This window comes from Eucyclogobius newberryi, unplaced genomic scaffold, assembly GCF_026437365.1.
Source record: "Eucyclogobius newberryi isolate DKJ021-1_F unplaced genomic scaffold, fEucNew1.0.hap1 SCAF_7, whole genome shotgun sequence".
NCBI classification, from domain to species: Eukaryota; Metazoa; Chordata; class Actinopteri; order Gobiiformes; family Gobiidae; genus Eucyclogobius; species Eucyclogobius newberryi.
The window spans coordinates 17,954,055-17,982,029 of NW_027316389.1; the positions used below are offsets into that span (position 1 = coordinate 17,954,055).

A 27,975-nucleotide genomic window follows, 5' to 3' on the forward strand; every position below is an offset into this window, starting at 1 on the left:
ACGATCACAGTTTGAACGAAGGCCGGCTCAGTGGTTGATATGTCGTAGAGTCTCTTTTCGTTACACAAGCTAAACTACGGATAACATGTCAGCTTTTGTTCACCGGTGAACACTGAGCAGCGACCGTCCACCGCATAATCATTTAAAAGTGCAATGATAGGAATAATTGAAAGGGTCTGAATGTTATTGCCTTGACATGAGCGTCTCGCAGTGTGGTATAAACTTGTCATTTTCATTTATTCAACAAAAAATACTAAATGTTAATATTCCAGGCCAAGCAACAACAAGAAAGTTTTGGACCCTTCTTAAACGTTTACAGTGCCTCTTTAATAGACCCGTGATTAAGTTTGTATATAAATTACGGATTAGAGGCAATATTTTGGACACAAACAGTTGAAAGGGTCTATGAGGATGTAACATTAATAGCACTGTATTTTTGAGTCACTATCATTTTGACAGTCTTTATTAGTGTTTAATAACTTTATATCATGTCGGCTCCACTGAAATGAAGCATCTATGTACTCTATGTGCCCTTCTTTATAATAACAATTCCCCTTCAACAAAACAATGTATCCAACACGAGATTATAATTTAACATATTGTGAAAGTAATACAGTAATATTTCAATATTTCCATTGTATCACCATTCAGTTTTATACAGTCTTTAAGAGGTAGCTACAACTATCTGCTTCTTCTGAGAGTTAACGCTTCACTGTGATTGGTTGAATCCACCTGTCACTCACTCAGAGCATGACAGAGACCGACCAATAGGAGCAGCGTGTGGTGGGGCATTAAAAGAGCACTATGCACAGAAGGTGGTGGGTCTGAAATCCTCTTTGCTCCTCCTCAGATCCTCAGATGTTGTGGTTTTGCCTGAAATGTTCCACAGTATGGCATAAATCTCCATGGAGACAAGCAGGTGACTCCGATGGACCAAGTATTTGTTTTGGCAATAAAAACACACAAGATTGATGAAGATGGTGTAAACTATACTGTGGGAAATTCTAGGCAAAACGACAACACTTTAATGAGTCAAGCGGGTGACGTACCCTGCACCTGAAAAGTTACATAGTGCACCTTTAAACAGAAAAGCACTGACTCAAAAAGAGCACAAAAATAACATATAGTCACAGCAATAAGATCACAATTTGATATCACCCAGCTAGGGACGGTCATTCATTCACAGCATTATCATAAAACCTAATAATAATAATAATAATCAGAATCGTAGGCAGCAAGTCACTTCAGTTCAATCTATGCTGCAAAAAAGCCAGACTACATGTACAGTACTTTTTTTTTTACCGGCTGTTTATGTGACACTAACACTGCTTTTTCATTTAGAAAATTGGATTTGAAAACACGAGCGAGGAATGGTAATCCATGAGAGAATCAAATAAAGGATATCAATGTTAGCTCAGCGTCAGAAGTCATGAATAGTCATACAATCGTGGTGTTTGTTCTCGGAATAAATGTAACACTAAAATTTTAACTTGTGACATCCGTACGCCCAGCTCTATGCATGGGTTTCAGAACAATGAACAATTAGGACAGTCGCTGCAACAATTAACAATTCAAAGTAAATATTTTAAACATCTTCCGAATGTTCGCCGGTAAACAGGACACTTTTAATCACTCAATCAACCAATCAATTGCTGTGCTCCACGTCTCGCACAAATGAAAGGCCTTTGTTAAGTACAGTAAACGTGATGATCCCGAATAGTAATCCAGCAGAATGATTGGAATCGAGCCAGTTCTCAAACTTTCAGACGGTAGTTTTTAGTCCTGCGGGTGACGTTTCTTCACTGATACGCCTCTTGATAGTCCCCGTTTGCGCAATGTTCCTCCTCCTGCGCCGTGCCTCCCCCCTGCTTCCTCCAGCCCTTCCTGCGTCCGGAGGCGTTTTCCGTGGTGCCGTAGCTCTTTTTGGCGGCGGCCGAGTTGTCGCTGTTGAGTTCGGCCTCCTCCGCCAGCTCGTCGTCGTCCATGATGCCCAGCTTGTCTTCGCTGGTGTCCTCGGGGTTGGCCCACTCCTGCTGCTCGCCCGACGCGAAGATGGCGTAGAAGATGACGCCGGTGTAGTGCACACAGGACGCGATGACGAAGACGTTCTGCCACTCCAGGCGCGTCTGTGGAGGCACGAGACAGTCAGTGGATGTACTCTTTTATCATAGTACACACTTATTTATTTATTATTGACAAGGCAAGTTTATTTGTAAAGCACAATTTATACACAAGGCAATTCAAAGTGATTCACAAAACAGGGGGGATGCAATATGGTTGTCAAGCAGTGGTGGAGGAAGTACTACATTTTGTTACTCAAGCTAAAGAGAAGATACAGTAGCACCAAAATACCTTAAAGTAAAAAAAAAAAAACACACACACATATTTAAAACTGCACTTTTAGAGTATTTTACACAGTTTTTTTTTTTAAATATTAATGGGTCAAATTAAGTAGTCTTGATAAAGAGTTGTGCAGATTTTCATTCTGCAGAAGCAACTGGAATCGTTTGTGGTCATTTTGATTTATATATTTTGATTTTACACATTTTTTGCTCTACTTATATTTGTACCAGACTTAAGTTTTATTTTTATGTAAGTTATCTTTTTCTGTTCATAATCTGTGTTTCTGTGCCTAATCTGTGTTGCAACACTGTAATTTCCCCATTGTGGGCCAAATTGAGATAAAGCTTCTCTTATCTTATCTTGAACATGCTAAAAAAACAACCCACAAGATAAACTACTTTCAGTTAAAAAATGTAGTGGAGTAGAAGGTACAAAACTCAGCTAAAAAAAAAAGAAAAAGAAAAAATTACTCAAGTAAAGCACAGATACCTAAAGATTTGACTTAAAATTCTGCCATTTTACATTTCCCTTTTAAAAACAGCACATTTTTGTCAGATGCAGGACTAAAAACAGGGACTAGACCAGGACTAAACCATGACAAGAACAGGCCTAGACCAAGTCTACATCAGGACCAGGATACAACCAAACGAGGACAAAGTTACATAAGTCTAAGTTTTGTATTGATTAAACCCAAATGTAAAATCCATAAATGTTGAACCTGATCAGATAGTGACAATAGTGACCCAAGAACGCCCTATATTACACAAAAAACAATGTTATCCATCCTCTATCCTCGATTTAATACTATATCAAGAGCTCGGGATCGAAGGTAAAAAATTAAACGTAATTGGAAACATGTGCAAAACGTCCAAAAATATGAAAATGCAAACAAAATTGCATGGAACACCCCAACAAACGTCAGAATGCTATTGAAAGAATGCTAAGTTTTGTGTTTAGCTTAAAATTAATTGGTTTAACATTAGGCTGAAACGGTCAATTCTGTTATGTTTTTCCAAACTCCAAAACCCAGCAATATGACAATAATAAGAAGTGTTTTTAAAGGCTTTCATGTGATGTACAGAAAGGTTGTGAGTGGTGGGTTAGGATCTGACCTTGTGTTTTGTCAGCGCTCCGACAATGAGAGGACACACCATCCCAGACAGAGTCCCCACGCCGTTGGAAATGCCCATCAGGATGCTGGCGTAACGAGGAGCGATATCCAAGTGATTGACGTTGAAACCTAAAACCAAGAGTAAAAAGAGAATAATAGTAATGAATAAAACATGTTGTAGGGGGTGCTTTTTATTAGACTAAGGAAGACAGCAGAGTTCGGCCAAAACATATTAAAGTATGACGCCCAAATACAGATCCGACTATAAGAATCTATCTGTTTTGAGTTAAGTCATTTTGAATTTTAATCACTGAAACACGTATGAAACTTTCTTCCCACTTCACTCACTGATGTTGGACCATGACAGAGAAACAACAATGGAATATCAACCAAAAACTCAATCTCAATCAACCAATAACTGCTTATTATTGGTATTTGCGTCATTATGATTCTCATCCGACTAAATGCGTTTAAAATGTATGTAATATAATTCACTAATAACTGCTTTAACACAACACTGTACAAAGTAAAAGACGTTTTCCTGAACTTTAAGGAATGAAAGTCAGTACAGACCCTTTAAAGGTAATGTAATGTTCCCATGATCTGATTGGTTTAAGAACAGAAATACATTCACACGTGAACTTTGGCCATTTAGCTGTCATACACTGAGGACACATCAGAAAGAGCCTGTTTTAGTCTGGAAACCCATAGTGAGAAGCTTCTCCTGCTTTCTGTTTGGATAACAACTTGAATTAAAACGTTTATTATAAGAGAACACAATAAATATGGCTATGTATTTGTTTAATCTTTGAACATTTACCTAATTTCAAAGAACAGGTTTCTGAAACATTCATAAAAAAACCTTAATCTACAGAGTTCTCACTTTACCTTCAACAACCCTAAGAAGGTAAACGTGGATATTAAACTTGCATGAAGATATCTTTAAAATAGGTAACATGCACACCTGAGATGGCAAATCCACTGAATCCCACTGCGAGCACCAGGAAGGAGATGGCAACAGCTCGAGTGTGAGAGAAGCCCACCACCAGCAGCAGCGTGGCCTCCATGCCAAACCCTGCCACAAACACACGACATACGGCATTAGAAGACAACTACATGCTCTACTGATACTTTTTATTATGCATACTTGTTAGTAACAGACACACTACCTCCACAGTTCATGAGTTTTCGCACGTTTGTAGTGGACATTATTTTGTTGGTGCGAAAATAGTCAGCGAGCTGCCCTCCGATGGGGACCACTATGGTCATCACCATGTGCGGCAAAGCAGACAGGAGCCCCACCTGCACCCAGATGTCATTTACGTTTGATTATTTCTGTCAGAGAGACACATACGCAACGAAAGAGCCAAACAAATCAAACAACCGAAACAACTAAATCAGTCCAGGACCAGGTTTAAGCAGACCCTTAGCTTCAAAACCAAAACAGCAGCATGTTACTGGACATTGAAACAAAAAACAGCAAACAAACAAAACATTATCAAGAATTATTCAAATGATCACACATAATTCATTCACTTGCATTCACGCTTTACTAAACAATTTAATATTATTTACAGTGCTTTATTTCAAGACCAACACAGACCTTACTGATTGGAAAGCCAAAGACCTCTTCAAAATACGCAGGTTGGCTGATAAGAAGCAGGTAGAATGTCCAACTACGGCAGAAGTTGGCCACGATAATGGCATAAACGGGCATGGAAGTGAAGAAACGCCGCCAAGGAGTTTTAAATTTCTGCAAACATAAAGTGCAATGTAGAAAAAGATTCAGTTGTAGTCGTCTGGACATTATCTTTTAGAAAAACAAGACGTTTCATTGCCATTTTAGAAAGTCGTTGGTGTCTTGTAGTTTACTGTTTGTTTAGTATTGTTTTCAAAAGCCAAACGTGTTCTACAGCAATCAAAATGTATCCCTCCTTGATCAAATGCACTAGACATTATTTTCCTTGATAAAATCTGTATAAAAAGGCAGCAAAAGGAAAACACTTTTGACAATTTTTCAAACTGGAGACTCTTTATACATAATATAATCCATACCATTGCATTCTGTTTACTGAGGCTCTCCCCGATGGCGGCTTCAATGTATAATCTCTCCTCAACAGAGATAGTTGGATGTGCCTCCGGACTCCCATAGGCCAGTAACAACCACATGATGTACCACATGAGTCCAAAAACACCTGTTAAATACATGCACAGTGTTTAAGATGAAGCCATTTGATCACAAAGCACGCCGAGTAATAAAGCAGGAGCATTTAAAGGGCAGCTTAGCAGATTTTTCATTATTAAACGCAAGAGGTGAATGAGACATGACTCACGGAGCCCAGACAGGAAAATGGTAATTTACATCAATAAATCATGAGATAATATCGCAGCGGGTGCAGAGTGGTATTTTATTAAAACACATTCGGCCAAGTGACTTTTTTGTTTTATTAATCAAACACATAAGTTGTGCTGTTAAGACATTACACTACGGCGCATCGCACTGAACTGACATTGACTGTGCATCAACAGAGCGTCCCATGTGTTAGTTTAAAGTGCACTATGTAACCTTTCAAGTGGAGGATTTGCCACCTGCTTTTCTCCATTGAGATACATGAAGCTTTGCCTGGAATTCTCCATAATAAGGCATTAAACCCTCTTGAAAACATGCACTTTCACTGCTTGGCATTACGTGCACAGATACAAAGATGTCGATTGTGAGATACTTCTAAACAGCATAAATTCATTATATACGTTATACATTTATTGACCTGCTGCCCGCTGCATTAAGGATGAATCTGCTGGGATGAAAATGTGATATGTAATCTGATTTTAAAGTCATTGTGAACATGAATTTCCAATGCATTTATTTATTCTACATACTCAAAAGTAGAAAAATATTCAGTTGTAGTCATCTGGACTCTGTTTTTTAGGAAAAACTAAAAGTTTCGACACTCATCCAAGGGTTATTCTCATTCTGCGAATCAAGACCGGGAACTCAGATATGTATCCTACTCTGAGCAGGCCCTGCCCACTGGACGGGACCTCCTGATAAAGGGGAGTTTTTGGTTTCACTAGAAACTAACCCTCTCTGTTTACTATCAAACTATCCTCTTTGTTTACTATCAGCTCATTAATGGGCTATTAGCCTTCTATTGTGAATTCGCTTTCGCTCCCTCTTCACTGAGTACTGAATGCCCTGGGCGTCTACCTGCCATTAAAGGGCTGATAGTAAACAAAGAGGTTTCACTTTAATGTGATTTTAGGCAAAATAAATCAGTAATGGGGCAATGATAGTGTTGCATCAAGTTATTGTGGCTTACGTCTTAAGCATTTACCCCTAAACTGAAAGGTCCACGTTTGTATTGATTAAACGCAATGTATGTTTTCTACAATGAAGGACTTACCATAAATATAAAAGACAGAGGGCCAGCCGACATACTGCACGAGCACTCCGGCCAAAGGCATCGCAATCACTGCTCCGGCATAAGATCCTGCAGCGCATGAGCACAATACCATTATATAACATACTCATTCTAATATGATAATCATTCTTTTAGATTATAGTGAATGTTTAATCGTAAAGGTAGTAAAAGTACATGGCTAAAATTTACTCAATTTCAAATACTAAAAGTGCACATGAAAAAACAACTTTAAGAACTGTTTTGATATAATTTAATTTTCAATCTTTTGTACTAAACTTGATTGAGTAACTTGATGATGAGTTTCTTTCCAACCCTTCATTTTAGATACAGGTGAATCTTATAAATAAATAAGTCAATTTGGTCAAATGTTAAATTTGTTTTGGCTTTGATTGGCAATAAAAATACATAATTAGTAGCAATTAAGAGTCACATATGTATCATCGAGAATAAAATAAAGGAAAAATACCACAATAGTCCAAAAATAAAATGCAGACAACAAATAAATAAATTCCCCCCAAAAATGTGTATTTTTAGTTATTGAACGATGGGTCATTGTAGTAACGATTGTGACTCACCACAAAAGGACGTCGTGGCCAGTCGACTCCTTTCAAGAGGCGGAGCCCATTTGGCCCACAACCCATGGCATGCTGGGTAGGTGACGCCCTGGAGTTCAAAGGTCAAATGCACAAATGAGTAAAAAAAGCATGTTGTATGTACAAACTAGTCCAACTAAAGACATTCCCTGCATTGATTAGATGATTGAGAGGAAACACACTCTTCACTGTCTCCATGATCACCACGTCTCTGATCAAAACTGCACTTAAAACACCACAAGCTCGTGCACTAAGTACAGAAACTTACAAGTAAACAGTGTATTGTATATAAATTAACTCCCAAAACTTATTCTATGCCAAAGCCTGTTACAATAAATTTGAAGTGCAATATATAGTTTAATAAAATATCACAATGAAGACCACTTTATTCCACTGATATTACAACTCTACAGAATTTAAATCCTATAAAACATGAGCTACAGTTCAGTACAGTACAAAGAACAATCTATAAGCAAGTTGATGTGAAAAAGTTGCAAGCAGTGCAAAAAAATGATTGTTGTGTTCTGTTATTTATGATGTAAAAGTGACTTTGTTCCACGATTACTGCACACTGTTCTATTCTGCCCACTTGCAGTTACAGTAAAAGTAAATATATATATGCAAATAATGATGTACTTCACATTTTTTTTTGAAAGTCCTTCAATGGACAAGTGCCACTCTGATATTTGTTCAAAATAATATAATATTCATATAACATTGAGTTGAAGAAAGTGCTTATATGGATTCTAAATGAATATTGTATTGTTTGTTGCTTTGTCTTTTCCATCCATCCATTTTCTACCGCTTGTTCCCTTTCGGGGTCGTGGGTAACTGGAGCCTATCCCAGTGACTGGACAGTGGCCAACTTGTCCATGAAAAACATTTTTGACTTGAAATAAAGCTTAATTGATTGTTTGAACAATAAGTCGATATTCTAATTGCTGTGACAGGTCGATATGTGCCTTTTCTTTCCTGCTGTTGGCCGTACGAGTGCTTTTAAGCTCCAAAAAGGCAATTGGTCCACTAAAGCGCACATTATTTTGACTCACCTCCACTAAGCCCTGCAGGATTCTCACAAACATGACACAGCCATAGTGAACCCTGGCTGCAGACGGGATGAACATGTTCAGCATTGATGTCAGAAAGATGGCTGCTCCAAATACTCTGCGGGTGAGAACGGGAAATGTGTCACTGTCATCATACATATCATGTGTTCTCTCAAATATAAACGCATTGAAATGAGATTTATAGTGCACATAATCTATATTGCAAATCTACACAGTATTTGTCGGACAATTTGCAATTCAATATTTCTCCACTATTTGACTCTGTTTCACAAATCTGCCTAGTTAATTTTTTTCTTTCTCACCAAATGACAGCGCCAACATTACCAGGACAGTTCAATATTGTCTAACCATATCTTCATCTAAAGCTTTCTGTCAGTCTCGCAGTGTGACAAGTCCCGGCTCAAACAATGTGATAACAACATCCACAAAAAAATGACCACCAAAACTGCTATTGCATTTTCAGCAAACAAAATAAACGGTATCACACATTACATTGTCTTTTAATTTACAGATGATAGCGTTCTTTTTTTGGCCTGTAGGTTTTTACATGACGGGACTATGTAGCGCAATATGGAGATGAGAGAGAGGGAAGGACTACATGCAGCAAACTGTCGGAGCCACATTCTAACCCATAACGCAGTGCAAGTGTGCTAGATTTCCAAATGAAGTCTGCTTTGTTTTAGTTCTTAGTTTTGACACAGTTTGACAATCATCCTGCTTTTCTTTTATACAGTAAAAGAGCGCATTTCGTTTTCATTTTGTTTTGTAGAATTTCTCTGTCTTCATCTAATCATAAAACATTGTATGACTTGCAAACTTGTATGAAAGAGCCATGTGTGTCATTGGGGTGAGTGTTGATTGGCTGTGCAAAGGTGGTCCACCCTGCTTCACAATAAAAGTTATTATTATTATTATTCTGTCTGAAAAAGCTGTTCTAAAGCTGTGCAAGGGGCTAAAAAACCATACATGTGAATACTAACCCTGTGCAGAAGGGATTGTGAGATCTAGGAACAAGTTAGATATATTTAAATACCAACTTCCTTCCCCAGAATAAGGGCACGAGCTTTTCTTCCGTTTATTTAAAGGTGTACTACGTAATTCAGCACCTGCTTGGCATAGTTGGCATAGTTATTGCTTTGCCTTGACTGCTCTCTCTAGCTTTTATTTCACAACACATGTTTTAACTGAGGAAAACAAAACAAAAAAAAGTGTTACTGAGCAAGGTCGCCTATCCACAGACCTGACTCGTAACTTTACCCACTTTTCTCAATGGAACAAGCCACACTGTAGAACATTCAGACACAGCAATAGCATCTGTACGACGACGGTCCAACAAGAGAGTTGCATAGAGCACCTTTAATTGACTTTGTGTGCCAAAAAGTATAATCAAATATTGCAATTCAATGTTATTGCAATAAACGTGACAAAATACTGCATTTTTCCCTTCAAATCGCGCAGCCCAGTCCACGCCCCCCCCTTCCTTATGTTTTTCCGCACAGGTTTGTAAGTGACACTTGTAATATTCCAGTGGCTGGTGTTTCAGGGAGAAATCAGAGGAAGGATCTTTCATTATTAACTCTGTCAGTGGCGTGTCCTCTTTTCCCGTGAAGCTTTTATTACAGCGCGGCTATCTTCTTCATCAGCGCCGCTCCGCACACGGCAACCTTAACCCTTTCACCATTATGGAGCTATAAGAGATGGTGCAAATCTGTGCCATGCTTGTTCTTTCTTTTAAACATCACGGGGGGTCTTCAAACTTCCTGCGTCCGGGAGCTTTGTTCTGTAGAAAGTGCGAAGTTAACAACGTCGACCCATTAAACACACATTAAAGCGGTACGTGATTATTTTCAGTCTTAAAAACAGGGAAAAAAGCAGAACTAGTTCATTTTAAACGGTCTGCAGTGATCCAAATTGTTCCCTGCGAGTGCTTTTCAAAACAGTCAGAGGCCGAGTAAACGACATCTAGCACGCTAAAAGCACACTTCCTGGTTCTCGGACGATAAAATGCAGGCAGCACACAATGATCTTATTTTGAACCTGAGAGCTGTTTTACCATATATACTTCAAATTCATTCAACTGCATGAATACAATCAAGAACACCCATTTTTAAGACAAGATATGCTTTGTTTTTATAATTCACTATTTAGCGTATTTTCCTGACTATAAGTCACACCTTTTATCATAGTTTTGGCCAGGGTGCGACTGATACTTATATTTATACTTATATACTTATACTCCGGAGCAACTTATATGTGATATTGTTTGTTATTTTCACACTTGTAACCGCATTTCATATACGTTTTTTTTTTCTCTATTGTGCATTTTTTGGCTGGTGCGACTTATACTCTGGTGAGACTTAAAGTCTGAAAAATACGGGTGCACGATATTAAGGAGTTTATGGTGAGATGTTTACGTTCCCATTGCAGATTATCCAGTTAGAAGGGAATGTGGCTTTATAAAGATGCACTATGTAACTTTTAAATAGCATAGCATTAAACGTAATGATTAAGTTTGGATATTGTTTGCCAGGTTCAAGCCCTGAGCGTGTATCGTGCTGGTATTGACTGACCTGTTGGCTGACAGCTTGTTAGAGATGAATCCTCCAGGTATCTGAGTGACGATGTAACCCCAGAAAAAGGAGCCATGGATTAGACCGACCGTCTCTGGATCCCAATTGAACTGGGCTTTCTGGAAAACATGACAAATACAGCCATTTAGGCGCTTTACCATGTTGACCGAGCCAAAACAAGTACTTTTAGGGACAGCTTTATAGACAATAACAGTATTAAAATGTAGTTGTTGCAATCATTGTGAGACAAAACGTTAAGATTTTACATTTATTCCTGATTATTGACACAGAACAGTGACATCCTTAATTCAAGTTCATTTTGTCTAATGGTCTAATGTCTTTCTATAGTGTCTGATCAAACTTTCCGAATGATATAAAGTAAAGCCGATTACATAAACTCTGTGGTTCACTTTTTTGGAGAATAAATTGAATAGAAGAGTCTTGTTTTTATGCTTTATGCACAATTCTTGCGATCATTATTATTGCAATTATATAGTGACCTGAATAATAATGATTATGCTTGACATTAGGGCTGTCACTAAGAATTATTTTAGTTGTCAAAGTGATTGTTTGATTTTTTCTGTTTTATACTGACACTTTTGTAACACATTTTTAATCAAATAAAGATTGAAATATGGTGACTGAAGGCCCTTAACTAAGAAAATGTATTGACTGTTGCATGCCTACTTTACATCCCATACAATGATAAATAATGTAAATTGTAAGGCTATACACTGGGACTACAATGAAACGTCATATAGAATACCTGCATGACTGGAGTCCCATTGATATAGACCGTGTTGTTGTTCACCATCTCCACAATGGCCACGCCGAGGTTGCAGCGGATCCCAAAGGAGATGCAGAAGCCCAGGCCGCTCAGCATAGCGATGATGTAGCGCTTGGGGAGCCCAAAGCAGCCGCAGTCGAACAGCGGGGGCGGGTGAGGGTTCGACGCCACGGGACGCCCATCCTCCGTCAGCTCGATGTCCTCCTCGTCTATGTTGCTTCCGTCCATTTTTCTGCAGCGCAACGTGAAATTGTGGCGTTAATGAGTTGTTTTCCTGGGATGATGTTTTAGTGGAAAAACTCTCATACAAAGGGCAGAGATCAAAATGGGTGAAAGACTATTTTAAAGATCCCAAACTGGGGCGTCTAGAGTATCGAAAATCTGAAATTGTTACTACAACTGGAATCAAAACTAGAAAGCCATTTGAACACATAAACTAGACAAAATTAGACCTTTCTGAAATGTTTTGAAATGATCTTTAGCTTAGGACACGACAGGACACTAGTATTTTCTGTAAGAGTTCCTTAAATGATCATTGTTGTATCAAAATTGGTATCAAGTATCAAGCCTATTCCTTATGAGTTTGAACTTGTAGGACTGTAACCCAACAGGAAAACCCACAAACTTGTCTGTAAAATGGAACACTAGTATCAGCAAAGTACCAGACTGTTTTGCTACTTTCAGAACGGCAGTGGCTCGACTTTTTTTCAATCGTTTCAGGTGTTTTATTGTCACAAATATCTCCTCTGATTTGCTCTGTGGCCTTTTAGCATCACCTGCTTGTCCCCATGGAGTGAGGTGGACAAGTGTGTTGCCATATTGTGGAACGTTTCAGTTAAAGGTTAAAACAATGACATCTCAAGCAGGCTCCGGACACTCTACACCGTTAAACATTTGATAGAGTGGGTGCGTGTGTGTATTGTGCTTCTTTTTATTTATTTGTGCAGTTTTTAAGTGAGTTGATGGATTGTTTTCATTGCCCTGTTGACTGACAAACATCGACAAGCAAATCTAAAACATATACCGTAAGTATTCTGAGACAAATTGGGCCAATTTTTGCCTGCCTCCCACTTTAAACGTTACGACTTTACAGGAACACAAGCGATTGTTTCTTCCACTCCTCTTGAATTCTTTTTTAAATGTGGGCGAGAGCAAGGAGGACATTCAGCAATAAGGCTGCAACAAGTTAATCCATTCATTGCAATGAATCGATTATTAAAATAACGGTCAACTAATTTAGTAATTGAGTAATAATTAACTGGTCAATAGGTTTCAAAACGTGCCATGAGCTCAGAAAGGAAGTTCTATGACTCAAATTGAGCCACAGTTACATTAAAACGACACAGAAAATGTGTAAATGTTGTGTATTTGATGAAAACACTCTTTTGTCCATAAAAGGGCTCCACCAGGATCTTCAACTCACGTCACCTCAGCTTCATCTACATCAAATTTAGTACAAACATTTTCATCACGTGACGTTTGCGTGCTAACTAATCGATGAGCGAAACGATTGTCGGTTGCAGCCCCTAGTCAGCAAATGATCGGAGTTAGAAATCCTTGTCACGACGCTGAGGCCCGGCACAGAGTTTGGCATATGTGCTGCCGCTTAGGCCCCTCGACTTGCAGCACTCTCGTGAATTCTTCATGACCTGTCCTTCACGCAGACACATAAATCAGCTGCTATTATGCAACAAACTGACGGGATCTTTTCTGCAGAGGACGTAGGGTGACACTTGGCTAAAAGGTCAGGTGGAATTATACAGGTGCAATACGATTACCAGCGTACTAAGCAGAAGCAAGAGTTTTTAGACGTACTTCTGGTTTTAGCTTTCTTAAATGTCTCTTGTTTAGCATTGATGTGTTGACCGAATCATCTTTTTCAGTTCTTTTTTTTTTTTTTTAAATGTTTTTTTACCTGGTTAAATAAAGGTTTATAAAAGAGTGCAGTCAAAAAGGTTGATACCAAGAGACGAATTGATTCTGAAACTAGTATCGGAACTATATATCCAATAGAACAAGTATCTATACAGAAAAAACACATAAATTAGACATAAAAATCTAAAAAAAAGATTTAAAAAAGATCTATTTCAGACCTATAAGATCACATGTTGCTAATATAACATACATTTGTGTTTAATCATTACATGCTATCAAAATAGAGTTTGACATTTAAGTATTGTGATAAAGCAAAAAGCACATTTATTTATAGTATAAAGCACAACCCAACTCAGTTTAAATTGTAACACTTAAAAGTACAATGCAACTGACTCACTGATGTCTCATGCAGATGTCTCAAATGACAGCAATTAATAACGAGACATTGAGAGGATTTAATGAAATATAGACATGCCTTCACTCATAGTAGTTTTTTTTTACAATTAATCCTGATTATAAAGAGGTAATTAAAAGAAATGTAGAGAAAAGCCCTGTTCTTATAGTAAAAAAAAAGATAATACTAAAATAAAAAAACGGTCCATATGTTTCCATTTGTTCTAAAATAAATGTGTGAAAAGTAAAATGAAATGAATAATGCATAATACTGTATATAATTTATTATAATTGCATGAATGAGTTGAAAAAAACAAATAAAAGTAAATCACAGTTGTTTCATGATTGTCCGACAATAATTTGAAACATTTTCCACAATTTTTCATTCACAAAATGTTGACATAGTGGGTTATTTGATTTCTTTATATGTTCTATAAATATATTCTCTCAACACAAATGGAAGTCTCCACATGTAAAGCATTTATCAGCTATAACAAAACGAAACGTATCCATATCTTCAAATGAAATCTTATGTCACCTGTACTGGCTGAAGCACTAGAATCAAATATTGAGTTATCTTCAGCATCTCGACACTGCTGCTGCTGCTGCTCTGTATCATTTTGAGAGCACACTTTTAATTAAGAGAGGAGAGCGATGCCATCAAATAAAACAGCCCCAAAACATTTTTATATCTCTCACCTTTGTATTTTCCCCAGCGAATCCCCCACTGAGTTCTTCACCTCCTCTTTCCCAGGTTTAAACACCTGTTCCTTAAAACTCGCCAAACCTTCAAAGGGCATTTTCTCCGTCAGTCCACAAAGTCTTCTGATACTTGGAAATGGAAGCAACGCGCTCTACGACAAACTAGTCTTCATCCCGCTTCACTCCATGGACTCTGGCTGTGATTGAATGTTCCGACAGAGAGGTGCAAGGAAAAAATCAACACACTGTCCTAACAAATGCAGCAAATCATGTTCAAAATGTGTGTTGTCGTAATCCAGCTGTGAGCGTTGAATTCTTGGGCACGTCTGCAGGTGAACGGGTTTGAATGAAAGATCTCCATCCGACTCAGCTGTTGAGGAGGATGCAGGAGGAGCAGCAGTGTTTTAACCCAGCCCCAAACATCCCTCCACATCACCTCCCCTTTAACCAGTTTGGTTCATCTGATATATAGCTCCTGTTCCCTCCACGCTCAAGTATGCATGAGCCTGACAAGTGGCTTTGAGGAGAGGATCACTGGACTATAGGCAGGGGAAACATAAGACAGTCCCTAAGTTTTAAGTTTTTCTCTATTCTCTTCAAATGTTTAAAATATGTTTTTTTCTCTCTCCATAAAATCAATATAAACATAGAAAGTATAATAAAATGAAACTTGATCTGTTCTCTAGGGAATTAATATGATATAATATAATAATGTATGCAACTATGTTTTTGTACTACACATTATCATCTGAAAATTAAACTAAATCTTGAAATTTTGCTAAATTATTCAAGTAATAGTTAATGATCAACCTGTTGTCCAGTCTCTAATTAAAGTCACCGCTGCCATCTAGTGACTGGACGGAGTCAATTCATAATATCCTTTCAGTCCAATAACAAGGCCTCTTGTTTTACATTTTGATCTGCATTCACGTGTAGTTAGCAAATAAATGATGCTAATGTTATATAAAGTTTAAGTTAATAAAGTGGGACCTGACTGTACCCGTTATTGTAGGGTTTGAGTACATGGCTCCCCCTACTGGCAGAATGAGGCAATTGAAGGGACCCAGATTGTTTTTTTGAAGAACTCAAACTCGGTTAGTGGGGCCATATTCATAATTACTTGCACACACTTCCATCAACAGAACACGGGCTTGTGTAAACCGTGTGCACTGTCGTTACGGACCTGTAACGTGTGTAAAAAGACAAATACCCGGCCATAAGCGCCGTGTCGGTGCCGCGCGCGGCCGATAGGCGGAGACCGTCCTTCCTTCCGCGTTTGCTCTCCAACTGTCCTTAATACACCGCGCACAGCCATCTTTACGCACGGTCAATGTTTACCAAGTGTCCTAGTACCGCGAGCTGAAGGCCTGACCGCCGGCACCGGGTCTCCTCCTCGGCCGGCCGCTCGAAGCTCCACTACGGCCTGTTTCCCGGAGAAGAGCAGCAGCTTCTCCATGTGTCCTGGGCCGCGGCACACCGCCTGTGGCCGCAGCCATGTCCGCCCGGAGTGCGACGGCTGGCGGCGGTGACAGAGCGGCCGGCGACGCGGCAGGTATGATCCGAGAGCTTTACACCTCCCAGAATGTCAGGTCTGTGCGGGGTTGACCACTCGATGGAAAAGGCAGAGGGATTTGGGTCGTAAAGACTCGGTGGTTTCTGATCTGCGAAATGTAACTTTGCGCGTTTCGAAAACTAGGTCAGTAGATCACTGGAGCAAACGCGTCCTCTGTGTGTTTGTGTAACGCTGCGTCGTGTTGTTCATCGTCATTTACACGTTTTCTGCAGGTTGTACATCATTTTCGGGTTGTCAGTCTCGATGTTTGCTTTTAAAACGTATTTGTGTGGATTATTTATCGCCTTGGCGGAGAGAGAATAGCGCGGCCTGTTAAAGAGCAGCTCTGACGGCGATAAGGCTCCGGCTCCTCTAGGGTTTCTCTCGGGCTCCTCTAGGGTTTCTCTCGGGCTCCTCTAGGGTTTCTCTCGGGCTCCTCTAGGGTTTCTCTCGGGCTCCTGTCGGGCTCCTGTCGGGCTCCTCTCGGGCTCCTCTAGGGTTTCTCTCGGGCTCCTCTAGGGTTTCTCTCGGGCTCCTGTCAGCCTCCTGTCGGGTTCTTCTCGGGCTCCTCTCGGGCTCCTCTCGGGTTCTTCTCGGGCTCTTCTCGGGCTCCTCTCGGGCTCTTCTCGGGCTCCTCTCGGGTTCTTCTCGGGCTCCTCTCGGGCTCCTCTCGGGTTCTTCTTGGGCTCCTCTCGGGCTCCTGTCGTGTTCCTCTCGGGCTCCTCTCGGGCTCCTCTCGGGCTCCTCTCGGGTTCTTCTTGGGCTCCTCTCGGGCTCCTGTCGTGTTCTTCTCGGGCTCCTCTCGGGCTCCTCTCGGTCTCTTCTCGGTCTCTTCTCGGTCTCTTCTCGGTCTCTTCTCGGGCTCCTCTCGGGCTCCTCTCGGGCTCTTCTCGGGCTCTTCTCGGGCTCCTCTCGGGCTCCTCTCGGGCTCCTCTCGGGCTCCTCTCGGGCTCTTCTCGGCCTCTTCTCGGGCTCCTCTCGGGCTCCTCTCGGGCTCCTCTCGGGCTCCTCTCGGGCTCCTCTCGGGCTCCTCTCGGGCTCTTCTCGGCCTCTTCTCGGGCTCCTCTCGGGCTCCTCTCGGGCTCCTCTCGGGCTCCTTTCGGCCCTGACAGCTGCTCCGTGCTGGATTTATGGACCTGTTTCTCAATGAATAGTATAATTGAATTCTTCTGAATAGATTTGTTTCTAAACTCCGTGAGCTCTAGAGCTGGACTCTTCACATTTATAGCCTTCTAAAATATTGTAGTCAAACCAGCTTCAAATCTTCTGGTTTCACAACCTCAGAGTTCTCAAGTGTCCAAATTTAATGTTGTGCCTTGAAAGTGTGAAAAGCTAGTTGGTTATTAAAGTATTACTACTATGGAAGTTATTTTGGCACGTTTTTTTTCTTTTTTAAAGTAGGTTTCCTTGTTTTTACACTGTTTTCAAGCCTTTCAAATCAAATCTTTTTAAATAACAATAATATAATTTCACCTAAATTCTGACTTAGGCTACATGAAGGTTGAATAGTACGCTATTGGATCTATTACCCATTCCATTGTGCACTATTGAATAATTACTTATGTGTCGAAATATACAAATAATATTGTATATGCTAATTAATAGAACAAAATTAGAGAGTTTTGATAAGACATATAATCAAATTAATAGGAATGTTGAACTTGGGGTACTTGTCCTGGTTTGGTCCTTGTTTCATCCAAGTTGAGCCCTGATGTAGACCTGGTTTGGTCCTGTTTTTGGCCTGGCTTAGTTCTAGTTTAGTCTCAGTTTAGTCTGCATATATTACACCCTTACATATTGGTAGGTCACCCCTGGAAAAGAGGTCTTAATCTCAGTGGGGTTTTTACCTGGTAAAATAAATAAATAAATTGTGGACATTACATCGCTGGCCGGGAGAAAATATAGAGGAATAATTAATACAGCAAAATGTCTCATGTCCAATCATGTAGCAGGGCCGGGTCTCCAGGAGGGGGCAAAGTGTGTATTACAACCTCATGTTTGCCCCTTCAATTAACGGTTGAATAATAACACTTAAGCAAGACAAGATAAGTTTATTTGTAGATCACATTTTGTACACAAAGTAATTCAACATGCTTTACAGAACAAGAAAATATGCTTTAAAATCACAATACAAACAAAATAATCATTACAAATATGTCCCTGAAAAGAGAAGAGTGCAGATAAAATACTTTTCAGTCATATGCAGAGCTAAACAGAACCGTAGAGGCCCCATTTGAAACTCGCCCTCGGTCAGTCTGTTCTGGACCAGCATTGAACCATCAACCACAGTTAATAATGTGAATGTCTGATACTCACCTGAAATGTGGGTTAAAAAAGAGAACTCTTCGTACTGAGCTCTGGGCCCGTGGTTGTCATGTAGTGACCTTCTCTGTAACCCTGTAATCCATCAGATCTTCACAGAGGGAGTAGGATTAAACATCAGGTTGGTGCTGATCTGTTAATGGCTATTTGGGTCACGGGGCTTGTAGAGCACAATCAAAAAATGTATCGTGTTACTTCCCTCTTGCCGGTGTATAGTGTGTAATACCTCTTAATAAACCATTTAATATTATAATTTTACACACATGACAAAAATACACACAAAAGAAAACAGTCTTGATGTGAACTAAGGATGTCACGATATCAAATGTCAGTGTAACGATTATTATGATGGTTTTTCGTGACCAAAACGAATCTCACATTTATTTCATTTTTGTTTTCTTAACACGTTACAGTTCCTCATTATGTGACCCACGTTATGAAATAAACTTTATGAATGATTAATTTGACATAAATGGTAAGACATTTATTTTAATTCAACTAAAAAAGATTTGATTTAGATGAAACATTTTCACTTTTCTATGAATTAAATGATCAAAAACAATTTGAAAATATTTTTTCTCCTAAAAATGTCTCGATTATATCTTTTTAGTCTTTACGATTATATTATTATGGCTGGACCTAATCATTTTGACATCTCTAATATGAACCATTTTGAGTCATTAAGTCAGATTTGTGTTGGGAAGATGTCCAATCAGACCACAAAGCGCTATGGTCTACCTTAGAAACAAGATTAGATATTTAAAATGATTTAAATTCTCAGTAGTATTAAAATGTTTATGTCCCAACAATTTGCAAAATATCCTCTTTGCTCTTACCCCCATTTCACACTACACTGTCCAGTCTAATGCAGGTCAAACAATCACAACAACAAAAACAAAACACACATTTCAGGACTTCCAATTATTCAGTACAAAAGGTATTCACAGTTGTACAAATAAACCAAGAAGATAAATCAAATATTGAATAGTCCATCTGTACTAAAACATGTATTGTATTGTTCCAGAAGATGCCCTGGTAGAAGAAAGCAGCTCTATGTGTCTGTCGGACGTGATGACTCCCTCCTCGGCTGCGAGCATGTCCTCAAACATGGAGATGCCACGGAAACGCAAGGGTAGCATTGACACCCAGTGAGTGCCGGCTCAATCCAGGGTTAAACCGTCTCCAACGTTCAACAATCCTTTTAACAATCCTGTCATTCTGTTCGTAGGGAACCTAAATCTGTTTCCATGTTTGATGAAGATATGGAAGATTATGGGTACGAGATTTATTTGGAGTTTTATTTGCATGTAGTGGCTTATGTTTGTATTGCGCTTTACAAGTTTGACAAGCCTCTCAAAGAGCTCGTCAGTATTCATTCTCTACACATTTACTATACCGTACTTGGTGGTGGTAAGATACTTCTGTAGCCACATCTGCCCTGGGGTAGACTGTTGGAAGTGAGGCTGCAAGTCTGCGCCAACAGTCACTCACACACAGAGGTGGGTAATACACTGCCTGTCCAAAAAAAGAGGTCGCCACAGAAAAAAAAGTCACACGCTCTAATGTTTTGTAGGACCTTTAGCCTTTAGCATAGATTACAGCCCACATTCGCTGCAGCATGGTTTCAATAAGCTTCTGCAAGATTAAAAGATGTATTTTATTTCCATCCAGTGTTGCATTATATTTCATACAGATCTTGTAGTGAGAGAGTGACAACTGCACAAAGCCTTCTCCAGCTCGTCCCAAACACTCTCACTGGGGTTCAGATCTGTAGTAGATCAGTTTCTGCTTCTCCTTTTAGATGTTTTCTCTGCTTGATGCCAATGATTTGATCCTTTTCAAACACACTGATGTCTTCTCCATGACCACGGGATTTGTCTTTCCACATGGTCGTTTCAGAAATGAGAAGCCACTGGGTTTAAATACCGTGAAAGATCATCACCCATGCGGATGTGAGGATGAGTGGTATTGACAAAGCGCATTTATTTCACCAGGTTTATAAAGGAAGCAGCTCCTCAGCCTCGTATTAATGAATAGACTATTTTTGTCCATTATCTACACCTTTCACAGCACAAATAATTTTCCTTTTGTTGTTTTTTATCCATTTGATTTAGCAATGTATTATTTCTATATATTTAATTTCTTAACTTTTTTTATTTATTTGATTTAATGTATTATGTATTGCTTTTATTTGTTATTGCTGTTTAAATATTTTTATTTTTTTTATATTTTCATGTTGCTGACTTTTAGCGCTAAAATTATATAATCCTATTGCGTGCAGCACTTTGTAAACGTTCTTGTGTATAAAATGGGCTATACAAATGAAGTTAGGTTATTTTTATAAGATCCAATCTAATCTAAGAATAGTCCAAAATCAATTTACATCCCAGTAAACGGTTTATACATTCAAGGCTACTCGTTTTACCCCGATAATTGATCTTGTTTTCCCAAATCCCAGTACAGCAAAGTTGTATAACCAAAAAGCTTTACAATAATTACTTTTTTTAATCTAAAAAGGTGTTGCTAATGCTATTAAATACTGTGCAATCATTTATCTTTCATATTTTGTGAAGCAGCTCAGATGGAGATGACCAACATGTTAAAATCAAATGCTGCAGGTTCGTTGTATAATATTTCCCCAACCCAGTCTCTACCTAATCATTTACTCTATTACTATTACAAACGGTATTTAATTCTGCTGGATCTCTGCGCAGGGAACCACACAGCCAGATAGAAAAGAGGAGACGAGTCCGAATGAACAGCCTCATTGACAAACTGTCCACCATGATCCCCATCCCGAACCCCATGTCCCGCAAACTGGACAAACTCACCGTCCTGAGAATGGCCCTGCAGCACCTCAGATCCCTCAAAGGTACTGCAAAACGGGAAACAAACCATGAGTAACGTGCGGATAACGACTGACCTAGATTCTTCATAGTGAACGTAACATGATATAAACGGATTTGTGTGAAAAACTTCAGGTTCGGGAAGCTCTTTCTCTGAAGCCAGCTACAAGCCGTCGTTCCTTCCCGACGAGGAGCTCAAACATCTCGTCCTCAAGGTAAATCCGTCGCGCCGTCGTGACTTTATTTTGACTGAACATGCTGACACTTTTGCTTCTCGTGTTTGCTAACGATGCTGCCTCTTCTCGTGTTTTCTCACAGGCGGCAGATGGATTCCTGTTTGTAGTGGGCTGTGACCGGGGGAAAATAGTTTTTGTCTCAGAGTCCGTCTCAAAGATTTTAAATTATAGTAGGGTAATGCTTTTCATTTTGTCATTGAGATAAAACATTGGAAACACCAGAGCTACACTGATTTCCTAGTGGTAATTTACAATGATTGGCCATAAAATCTGCAGTTAATGCTCATTTGTAGCTTACAGTACCGTATTTTCCGGACTATAAGTGGCACTGGAGTATAAGTCGCACCAGCCAAAAAATGCATTATAGAGAAGAAAAAAACATATATAAATTGCACTGGAGTATGAAATGCGGTCGCAAGTGTAAAAATAACAAATAATATCACATATAAGTCACTCCGGAGTATAAGTATAAATATAAGTATAAGTCGCACCCCGGCCAAAACTATGAAAAAAGGCGACTTATAGTCCGGAAAATACGGTAATGATAGTTTTATGCCTGATCATTGAGTATGCGTTCATTTTTAAAGGTGTATGTGACCTTTCTGGTGGAGGCACCGCTACCTGCTTGTCCCCATCTGTATTGCTTTGCCTCGAATGCGTCACAGTACGGCGTAAACATATCCAGGTCAGGTCTGTGGAGAGGCGAAAAAGAAGTGCATTTTTTTGTCCGGTCGACTAAAAGGGGTGTGGCGCGGCATTGTCAAAAATTTGCCATTGTTTTCGGATCTCACGCAAACACCATATAGACGGGGAAGTACTGGTAACAAGATATCACTTTATTAACACCAAAGGAAACGCTTGAAGACGATACCACTTGTCACGAGAGTGGATTTTCCCTTAAACACTTGACTAATATGACTAATTCAAGCTGAAGCTGTTTCCGAACGTCTTTGTGAAGCTGGGACTCATTCACTTGATTTACTCGTGATTATAAGTGGGAACAGGCTAAGCACAAATCCCGGTAATCCTGGTAAATACAGAGGAGTAAAGCTGCTGAAGAGCTAATATACACTAGTACACTAGATTGGGCGTTTGCTGGGTATTGACAATTTCTGTTTCAAAGCTCAAGCATGTCACCAAAAATGAGGTTTAGGGATTTGTATTAAAGTAAAAAAGTCGGAGGAATGCTAATAAAATTGTACCTTCCACATTCTATAAAAGGTAATATTTTGCTGTTGTGACTATAACCATATAAATCAAATAATTACCGTACTCGTCTAATAAAAAAACGACTAAACAACAATATTTTTTACGTTCTTTTTGGAGTCGTAAAGCCTTTCCGACGCCGTACTGTCGCCCATTCCTTGTAAATCTATAAAATCTCCATGGAGACGAGCACGCAGCGGACCCCCCATCAGAAAAAGTTACAATGTACACTTTTAAACTATTACTGTGAAATTAAATTGCCCTAATACATACTTCTGTTCATAGAAATGTGTTGCTGTGAGGAGAACTTTGGTCATTTTTGGATCAATTCAGTTTTATTTTTCTGTCTTCTGCACAGGCTGAGCTGATTGGACAGAGCTTATTTGATTACATACACCCTAAGGACATGGGCAAAGTGAAGGAGCAGCTGTCCGCCTCTGAAATATACCCTCGAGAACGTCTAATAGATGCTAAAAGTAAAGCACACGTTTACATTTGGTAGTGCTGTTGTTGTGTGTTGTTGTGGACGCTGGACATTCACCGTGACCTGTGTGTGTCACGTCTCCAGCCGGTCTGCAAGTCCAGGCTGACCTCCCCGTGGGAACCTCGCGCTTGTGCTCAGGCGCTCGCCGCTCTTTCTTCTGTCGAATGAAGTACAATAAAGTCACGGTGAAAATGGAGGAGAAGGAATTCCAGGCGGGAACTTCCAAAAAGAAAGGTAAACACTTGATGTCGGATGTCGTTCTGTCCAGGGGCTTTGAACTACCGTTGTTTGTATGCAGAAAGTAGCATTAATGATATGTGCTATGCTGCTTTTCAGGTAAATTTAAAAGGCAGGGTTTGTTTGTATGAAGGAACAGGTGAAAGCTCAAGACCTCCAGAATTCACCCACTGGACTAAAACCACTGAAGGGCCCTCACCAGATTCATTATTTGCTGCAGATGCTGTTTTTTTGTTAATGAGGGTTCAGATCAAATAAAGATTTGTTGGCTTGAGAAACAAAGCTCAAAACAAAATGACAACGTTGGCGTCTCAACTATCATGTACAATGCTTTTCAGAATTACAATTCAGTTAAAAAGCAAGTATAATTTTCCTTGTAAGTGATGAAACAGATAGGGCGTGTTACTTAGTTCATTACATGGCTGCCTTTATATGTTGTTGATAAAAGATGGGCATGTAATAACTAATATTTATCCTAGGGTTTTGTACAGCCTATGTGACTGTATGTTGTGTTGTATTGTTTATAGTTTTGAATATATTGTCATTTTTGTGTAGTAGTAGAGTTACTCCTTGAAAAGAGATGGTGTATCTTAAAGGGCAGTTCCACGTGTGTTCTTGCAGAGTCTCAGAAGTACTGCACCGTGCACTGCACTGGCTACATGCGCAGCTGGCCCTCCAGTCAGCTCGGAGCAGATGGAGAGGCGGAGGACAGCTCTCACTTCAGCTGCCTGGTGGCTCTGGGACGCATCCACTCTCACTCTGCGCCCCAGGCCAACGGAGAGATCCAGGTTAAACCAACCGAGTTTGTCACTCGCTGTGCGATGGATGGGAAGTTCACCTATGTTGACCAAAGGTAGCTTCACCAGGACTAAACTCAAAACAAAACCTGGACTAGATCAGGACTAAACGAGGACTAAACTCAAAACAAAACCTGGACGAGATCAGGACTAAACGAGGACTAGAAGAAGACTAAACCAATTTTACATCTGGACTAGTATGACTTCAATTTAAGACCAAATAATGACAATGTGAACACACTTTAAAACACACTCTAAAACACACTATTATAAACACTATTTGGTTTCAATTATAAATGCTCTTTATGTTATAATTTGATTAATCGGCAGATTTAATCTAGTTCAAAATGTATTTCAAAAAATCTTGTTGGACTTGTCGTCTAGTTTAAACAAATGTTGGTGACTGTATTAGACTAGTATAATTGTTGCGGCCCTAGTACTGAGATCCTTACATTTACATGTTTAGATTTACATGATGTGTTTTCCAGGGCCACGACCATTCTAGGCTACCTCCCACAAGAGCTTCTGGGCACGTCATGTTATGAATACTTCCATCAAGACGACTGGCCACATTTAGCCGATAAACATCGTAAAGGTAATTATTGACTTGTGTTCTTATGCATGTGACGTCTAACCCACACATGTCTAATGTTTTACAGTTCTGCGAAGTAAAGAAAAAATAGAAACAAACTGCTATAAATTCAAAACAAAACATGGCTCTTTCATCACTCTGCAAAGTCAGTGGTTTAGTTTTGTCAATCCCTGGACCAAAGAAGTTGAGTACATTGTGTCCACGAACAATGTTACATCGTGAGTATTTGCTTCTTTACCTTGTGGCTATTCCCACGCACTTGCAACAGATATTACCTTTGTCCTCTTTTTATTTTTCCAAAGTCAAGATCACAGTCGACCAAGCCAATCAGGAAATAGATCTGGACAATCAAGCAACTCCAAGACGTCAGAAGGTGCGGCTCATCAAGTGCATTCACGTGAAAACGACAATACTCTGTTTGGTATTCAGTTACTCTTTTCTTTTTCATCTAGATGGAAAGAAATCTGTCGCACCGTGGAGCTCTTCTCCCGGGGCTATGATATTTCCTGGAAGCATAGGGATCCAAATAGCAAATGAGCAGCTGGATTTCAACAGGTAACAGACGCAACTTGTGATTATGTGGACCGTGCAAATGATAAATCAATCGTAGACGTTGTGATTGAGCCGCACAAATCAAACATCACGGGCAAAATCCACCGTCTTTGTTGAAAGCAAAATGGCTAAAACAAGTTCATCGATGAATCACAGCTAATCGATGATTAATTATTGAACATTTGTTATCTGAACTATCCACAGACTCAAAAAACACAACTCGTTTTACGACTCGGGCAAAGCAAAATAACACATGTACATTGTATTTTGATCATCGTTTTTAGCTGGACTATACAGACCCTTTTATAACAAAGACGGCAACATTATTAAATCAAAATAAAGCGTCAATAATTTCATCAATAATACACTTTATTCATAAATATGATTTAATCTAGAACCCGTCAGTCACCATTTTTCAACTTTTATTTTGTGGATATTGTATTCAAAATGTCCCAATGTACAAAATATATCATTGTTTGACTCGTCGACTACCGTATTTTCCGGACTATAAGTCGCACCGGAGTGTAAGTCACACTAGCCAAAAAATGCATAATAGAGAAGAAAAAACATATATAAGTTGCACTGGAGTATGAAATGCTGTTGCAAGTGTGAAAATAACAAATAATATACTCAGGAGCGACTTATATGTTATAAGTATAAATATAAGTATAAGTCACACCCCGGCCAAAACTATGAAAAAAGGTGCTACTTATAATCCAAAAAATACGGTACTTGAAAAAATAATCACTGACAATTCGACTACTATAAATAATTGTTAGTGACAGTCCTATTCACCAACAAATCGCAAGAGGCAATCTAAATGACCAAGTGATACATTTAAAGAATAATTGATCGACAAAATAACACAATATTTGAGAATGCACGTCTTTAACCGCTGGACCTAACACACTTTAGCCTCAGTACGATTTTAACAGTAACTCATTTTGTACTTCTCACTGGGTTTATTTTAAGAAGTGTTACTGTTTTCCTAACCCATCCAATGTCACGTGTACCTTTCAGGATAAACTCTTCGCCCTCCAGCGGCAATGCTAGTCCGTTCAGTCTTCCTCCAGACAAATCTCCTCAAACTCACAGTCAAGTCAGCAACAATGTAAGTCGAAGCTCAGTCCGACCATATGTCTTCAGTGTGTGACCCGTGTTAGTGAGACGTGCTCCTTTATTCTTACCCAAGGTGCCAAACGGAGAGGCCACAGACATGGAGAAGCCGGGGAAGTCCAGTTCTGAGGAGGAGCCACAGGGGGCAGCATTTTCAGGAGACGCACTCATGGGTAAAGTTCACTGGCAAAGTACTTGTACAATTTACATGGATAACAGCAGGAAGGAGAGAGCATGGAGTATTTTATATCCCGGATAAATACAAATTAGTTGTTTTTATTTTTGCAAAAAATGAAAGTAAAAGGCATGACAGGTTTTTACGATTTTCTAATTTTTTACCTTATTTGGTGTGTTTATACCTGTTGTACGTATAAATCATAGTTTTACATCAATCGAGAAGGTATTTGTAGAGAAAACGAAGATAAATCTGTAGACAATGACAGGAAGTAACATCACATTAGGGACACTCATTCCAGTCAAAGTTTATGCAGAATTTACACAAATAAACAACATTTTTGACTCTAAACTTTCAATCAACTAAATAGTCGCTATCATATATTTTTATTTGTCAAAAAAAAAAAAAAAGTGACATTAGATGAGTTTTTGCCCAGTGTTTGCTGGGTAATTAATTTCCCAGTGTGATGTCATCAATTACAAACAGGAAGTGAAATTATAAACCTATGTGCTATTCTGTGATAACATTTTCATAATTTTGAGCAAGAGTCACTTTAAACCTGACTGACAAACGTATTTTCAATATTATCGTTTATTGTAATATTTTCAGATTTTTTGCATTTGTTATCGTGATAGGCCTTTATACTCACAAAATCCCCCAAAATGTCGGATTTTTTCCCGTTTAGTCTATTAATTGATGCTCAAATAATGTCTTTAGTCGAATGAGAATTGTCTTAGTCGACAGCATCATGTCACTGTCGTCGACTAAACATCTCTCCAATAGTCAACCAAATATTTACACTTTTGTTGTTGTCGCTTTATTCTTAGGGGAATCGTCACAGCTGGATTTGGACAACGACGAAGCAACCATTTCGGCGATCATGCGCTTCCTGGCAACGGACTCAAATCTGGGCACTGACTTTGAAGAGATGCACTGGTCTTTAATTTGATTTTGTCCAAATATGACACAATTAGGTACCGTTTGATTTACACTAAGG

At 39.3% G+C, this 27,975-nt stretch overlaps 2 protein-coding genes across 3 annotated transcripts; one reads left to right on the forward strand and one right to left on the reverse strand.

The window, feature by feature from the left end:
- Nucleotides 1–1,799: 1,799 nt before the first annotated feature.
- Nucleotides 1,800–15,252, reverse strand: slc17a8 (solute carrier family 17 member 8). Its single transcript, XM_072434949.1, has 12 exons — nt 14,861–15,252; nt 11,873–12,125; nt 11,107–11,225; nt 8,519–8,633; nt 7,452–7,539; nt 6,859–6,945; nt 5,510–5,649; nt 5,058–5,207; nt 4,624–4,756; nt 4,419–4,529; nt 3,456–3,583; nt 1,800–2,126 (listed from the first exon to the last, which is right to left on the reverse strand). Exons 1-12 carry the CDS (start codon nt 14,959–14,961, stop codon nt 1,800–1,802), a joined length of 1,752 nt encoding a protein of 583 aa, XP_072291050.1. The 5' UTR covers nt 14,962–15,252.
- A 919-nt stretch (nt 15,253–16,171) lies between these two features.
- bmal2 (basic helix-loop-helix ARNT like 2) lies at nt 16,172–27,969 on the forward strand. 2 transcript variants are annotated; one of them, XM_072434867.1, is made up of 17 exons: nt 16,172–16,415; nt 19,762–19,885; nt 19,966–20,013; nt 21,314–21,355; nt 21,452–21,609; nt 21,719–21,798; nt 21,902–21,994; nt 23,384–23,501; nt 23,594–23,743; nt 24,368–24,599; nt 25,032–25,138; nt 25,203–25,353; nt 25,438–25,508; nt 25,588–25,690; nt 26,708–26,798; nt 26,880–26,976; nt 27,806–27,969. In XM_072434867.1, the coding sequence occupies exons 1-17, from the start codon at nt 16,358–16,360 to the stop codon at nt 27,925–27,927; spliced, it is 1,845 nt and encodes a 614-aa protein (XP_072290968.1). In that variant the 5' UTR covers nt 16,172–16,357; the 3' UTR covers nt 27,928–27,969. The 2 variants fall into 2 exon arrangements, with proteins under 2 accessions (XP_072290968.1, XP_072290969.1); XM_072434868.1 differs by lacking the exon at nt 21,902–21,994.
- Nucleotides 27,970–27,975: the final 6 nt, after the last annotated feature.